At 34.7% G+C, this 5,821-nt stretch overlaps 1 protein-coding gene across 1 annotated transcript; it reads left to right on the top strand.

Annotated features, from left to right (window-relative positions):
* Positions 1-837: 837 nt before the first annotated feature.
* LOC145164921 (uncharacterized) lies at positions 838-1,398 on the top strand. Its single transcript, XM_079083577.1, has one exon. It carries the CDS (start codon positions 838-840, stop codon positions 1,396-1,398), a length of 561 nt encoding a protein of 186 aa, XP_078939703.1.
* Positions 1,399-5,821: the final 4,423 nt, after the last annotated feature.

Raw genomic sequence — 5,821 nt, 5'->3', positions numbered from 1 at the left:
AAGAACAAGAAATGTAAAGTAGAACAATTTTTGTGTTGATAAATCTGAACATGAACAAGTTTCTATAAAACCATAAACGTTTATTTATAGAAGTACATTCACGGGTATATGAGGGACAACTAGTACAAAAGTGTAAATACTACGTTATGAGAATCACATCTCTAATAAAACACTAAATTGACACAAGATACAGATATGGTAAGATATTATGCCTTATACAAAAGTACTATAATAGTCAACTTATCATAACACTATAGAGCTAGAGCTAGACTCGTTGTATCACTAAACTCTGCTGGACTGATAATTTTGCGGATCTATTCTCTATAGACCCTCCAATTATGCGGAATTATGAATTCTATGTAGGTGACTTGAGAGAGAGAGAGAGAGAGAGAGAGAGAGAGAGAGAGAGAGAGAGAGAGAGAGAGAGAGAGAGAGAGAGAGAGAGAGAGAGAGAGAGAGAGAGAGAGAGAGAGAGAGAGATGTTACATTTTCTTCAAAGACCAAGACGTATATATTCAAATTTTATATTTATAAGTTGCCATGAAGATATACCACTAACATCATCATTTGAATTCGTATAATTTAGACGTAAACACAAAGCTAAGTTCGAGGCCGGCCGAACACAAAATTACAACTAAGAAAATCCGTTTTTAATGTCACCCATCTCCAATGGAACGTTCCTTTTGGTCAATACATAACCTCCTACCATTTTCGTCCTAATTAACTTCATCAACCCTAAATCTTATAATCACTCTATTCTCTCGACGAAAGGGATTTTTTGATCTTGGTATACCCTTAAATCCAGTAAAGTGTTCGTCGTCATCCCTTCTAAACGTTATGGATTCTGAGAAGCACGGGAGTTCAGAAACTTCTAGCGATCAGGAAACTAGTGGTTGCTCGTTGCCTCCTGATGGCGCTAAAGATGGTCTGGGCCGTTCTTATGAGTGTACCTACTGCAAAAGAGGGTTCACAAACGCTCAAGCCTTAGGAGGTCACATGAACATCCATAGGAAAGACAAAGCCAAAGCTAAGCACCAACATAATTTTACTACGACTACTGCTGCTTCAGCAAACACGAAAGATCACTTGATAGTTTCTCCTAATTCTTTCAAGGTTATTCCTAATGAGGAGGTTAATTATTTGAGGTCTTCTATTGTGTATCCTACGGGTGATCATGGCTATCAATTTACAACATCAAACCCTAATTTTCCATGGAGTTTTGCTGCCTCGGAGTTCGATAGTCGTGCCCTTCACGAGGAGAGTTTGAGGGTGAATCTGAATCTTGGAATTGGGACCTCTGAATTGGATGTAAGCAATATAGGGAGTAGAAAGGTTGGGCAAGAAGATTGGTTTGAAAAGGAAGTTGATCTGGAGCTACGTCTTGGTCATTATCCATAGTATATGCCTTCCATTAATGAATCGATCGATCGAGAGAGAGAGAGAGAGAGACTTCAGTGCTTCTATCAATTATACAATTACAATTATATAATGTTTTTTGGCCATGGAAAGAGAAGGAAGCACAACGTCACAACAAGAATGAGAGTAAATTATTTAGGTGAAGTACTTCTCAATTCCAATCTATATATTCTTTTACGTTGAATGTTTATAAATCATGGTGCATTGTATAAAACTTATTTAAAGAGCTAATACTGTAATTTGTACAACTTATTTGAACTTGGCGATTGTTAAAAATTCCAAAATCCAAACTTCCATCCGCTGCACAGCTGTTATCCAGTTTTTTGTTGGTCTTTCTTCAAATATAATCTGCTGTTCAAGAAAAAAAATTTGAATGTTCACATAACCAGCGTTAGTTTTTAGTATGTTTATGACTTTAAGCCCTTACAAAATAGAAAGATCGCATTTTTGTTGGAGAAGGAGAATTGGATGGCAGGCATATCTCAAATCCCTAAAATTCGTAGAAGTTTACATGTTCTGGACATGTACATGTAATGTATTTTATTTTGTTTCAAGAAACCTACAAGCCGCTAATACAATTCAATAATTATGAATTTTCGCACATGATTCTTTCCCACTCTTTCTCTCTGTTTCTCTATCTCTCATAGATATATGCGGCAAGAACGCTTCGCATTTAGCATGGATCATAGTTTTGTCTGTTAAAATAAAATGCTTTCTTGTTGTTGGCAACCTAGGAACACAGAATTGGTCGTAGATCATTCTTATTGTTTTGTTTTTTTGCCTGTGTTAGTTTTGAACTTTTCAAAGATGTACAAAACTATGCACTTTACTGATTTTATGTTTACCAAAGAATTGGTGTTATCTAGTGTGGGTTGATGCATAGTGTTTGCCTCCCAAGCCAATTGTCATCTTTATCTTCTAATTTTCTGCATTGTGAATCTTCGATCTCCTTAATATCTTAATTTATGATCAGTTGATCTTAAATAAACCTCCATCGCACTCACATGTTGATGTACCCACACACACATGTTCTATCCATATGGTTCATTTAGCATCACAAAACAATAACCTAATATATCCAAGAAAAATATATCTAAATGACAAACTTTTCCCTATTCAAAGTCTGGAATGATTGCTAGATATAGGCACGTTCAAAAACACTATCATTAAAAAAAAAAAAAAATCAAGAGCCTTTTAGTGTGTTTGATACAGAGCGTTTAGGAGCGTTTGAGAGCTTCTAATTTCTAGTGTTTAACAAAACGCTCCGTTTTGAACAAAAAATATTGTTTGCCACTACAAGTTTTCACTAGTACATAACGATTTAATAGTGCGATTGAGTTTTTTCTTTTGGTGCGGTGGAAGCCTAAAACCGCACTATTAAAATAGTTTCGCATTAATAAACCAAGGAACCGCACCATTTAAACTATTTGTTGGTGCGGTTTTCTTATATCCGCACCAAAAGACATTAAAAACGCATTATTTGGTGCGTTTGTTCAAAACCGCACTATTAAACACATTTACAAAAATAGAGACCGCATCAAAAAAACAGTTAGAACCGCACCATTATTTTCTTCTTCCCTCTAAAAAAATTCATTCTAATTTTTCATTTCCCTCTTAAATTTTCGTTCTAATTAATCGCACCGATAAAATTTGGGAACCGCATCAATAGATATGTGTGCCCTATATTGTGTATGCTTTTTCCCTTTGCAGAACATGAAGACGTCTTTTCTACTTCCTTCTTTTCTTTTTAAAACTTATGTTTGGTTTGTTTAAGATTGAATAAGGGTGGTGGTCCTGGTGCATCGAAAATATATGTAAGAGATGGTGGTGTGTCGATGGTTCTCGGCGAAGGTAGGGCCTTTTTTTGCCTGGTTTTCTCGGTGGTTAGTTCTGGGGATAGCAGGTAAACAGAAAAACCAATGTCTTTTCTTCTTCCTTCGTTTCTTTTCTTTTTACGATTCACGTTTGATTTTTTTAAGGTAGAACAAGGGTGGTGGATCGGAAATATGTACGAGATGGTGGTGCGTGGATGGTTCTCGGGAAAGGCAGGTGCTCTATTGACGGTGTTCTCGTGGTATAAGGTTGGTCTGAGGTGGCGAGATGGTTGACCAAAGGTGAAACAGATGGTCATGGTGTCAAGTTTTGGTGGTTTATTATTCTCCAAAAAAAAAAGATGGTTAAGGAGTGAAAAAACGTTAGTCACAGGGGTTGTAGGGCATTTTTCATGTTGTAATGGTGGTTTCCGGCTATGGTAGGCAGATAGTGATGGTGTCAACCGATGGTGTTTTAATGTTTTGTGAGCTCAGTTGTGAACGTGGTCAGTATAGAGATGCTAGACGATGATTAATGGCGGAAAAAGGTGATGCGGCTTGGTGATTGTTGTTTTCTCCGTAGCAAACCTGTGATAGAGACGATGGGTGTTTTCCGGTGGGACGACTTTTTTTTTGCTGCTATTTCTTTATTTGGGGCGGTTTTCATGATTTTTTGGTGCGGTTTGTTTTTTTCACATATTATTTTTTGGAGCGGTTTTGGTTTTTTTTTATGTGGTTTTATAACCGCACTATTAAATGTGGGCTTTTTTTATGCGATATTTGTTGGTGCGGTTCGATAACCGCATCAATTAATTATTTTAACTGCATCAACAAATGCTTTCTGTACTAGTGTTTTATCGATTAGTTTAATCAAACACTTCAAATCTAAAAGATATCTCACATACCTTTTGATAAAACACTATCAGCTACACGCTACCAGCTACCACTACTCGCTAACTACTAACAGTTAGTTTTTGCCAAACATACCCTTTGAGTAAATTAAGATCATGTGATGCAAAGATCATATTTTACATTTTCTATTTCAAAAAATATAATATGAAAGTTGGTTTATATATATATATATATATATATATATATATATATATATATATATATATATATATATATATATCTCCTAAATTAAAGAAAATTATTTTTTATATGATTTGTATTAGTCTATTTATATGTTTATCCTTGTTGTTTTGACAGTTTTTTTATATTTAATCACATTTAGGATAGAATAAGTGAAAATTCTTAAGAACATAGATTGTTCTTGTAGTTCTTTGTTACCGTTCAATCCTCATTTCCGATCCTTATTTATTCTACATCATTTGGTATCGTAGTCCAGCCAACATGGAGACCTCGCATAACTACAAATCATTACAATATCGAGCATGAAGATACAACGGTTGACGTTAGAGACCCGCAATATATACCGATATAGTGAAAAAAAACATTGTGATCGAATACTTGTGATGGCGAGTACAAGTAATTGAGTTGTTGAATCAATGCTCGCCAGGAGAATAGGCTAAATCATAACGAGGTGTATGGGACGACGGTGACGATATGTGGTAAAATATTTTTCCGGACCAAGACAAGATAGTCGCGGAGGAGGATATCATGATGATCTGTTGAGAAACATTAATTCAAAGATCGTATGATACTCCAGAATTCGTGCGATCGAGACTCCAGAATTTGTGCGATTAGAGGTATACCTCTCAAGTTTGTCTGAATTTGAACCAATCTATTGGGACAAGCAGGATGAAGATGAGAACTGTCTATTTTGTGACACTAATTCAGTGTATGATATGGAACTCGTCTATGAAAGAGAAGATGAAGGCGAAACCATTGAAGAAGAAGTTGGTGTTAAAAATAAGATATCATCTCTAATGTTTCTTATTATGGAAACAGGTGATGGTAATGTCTACCAAGAGTTTTCAGGTTTTTACATTTTTTTATAAACATGTACTTCTTCTTATGGCTTCTCAAGAAATCATAATTGAAGTAATTAATAAGTATATCGAAAACATATTTAATAAGTCCAATAGCTTTTTTTTAAAAACGTTATATGACGTAGTTTTATATTTGGTTGTTTAAACTAAAAGCTAAAAGCCCGTATTTTCAAACGAAACTTTTTTTTAAATCGAACTTTTTATTTAAATGCTAAAAGCTAAATACTCTCAAAAGTTTGTTGTGAACGCATCGTTTGTATTTTAGTATTTTCTTTATTAGTCAAGATCTATCTCCTAAATTAGAGATAATTATTTGACAAAACTACAAAAATGGTCTCTATGGTTTGCATTTTACATGAAACATGTCCAAACCTTGAAAACAATGGATAGATGGTACTTTTGAGCATCTTTCATTGCATATTTGGTCTCTCAGAAATCTAAAAAGCTTAATATACCATTGATATATTTATTTTCCACTTTTTAAAGTTATTAATAATAAATATTAAAACAAGGCCTACATACCCACCACCCCATATCTCATTCTCTCTCCAAAACTTAACGAATCTAAAACCAAAACTACCATCCCTATTATAATCAAAACCCATACACCAAAATCAATTCAAAACCTAACAATAAACCTAT

The sequence above is a fragment of the Lactuca virosa genome, chromosome 3, assembly GCF_052849685.1.
Source record: "Lactuca virosa cultivar CGN04683 chromosome 3, Lactuca_virosa_CGN04683_v6, whole genome shotgun sequence".
In the NCBI taxonomy this organism is placed as follows: domain Eukaryota; kingdom Viridiplantae; phylum Streptophyta; class Magnoliopsida; order Asterales; family Asteraceae; genus Lactuca; species Lactuca virosa.
Note: the sequence above shows the minus strand (reverse complement) of the source record. Positions and strands in the feature narration are given on the sequence as shown.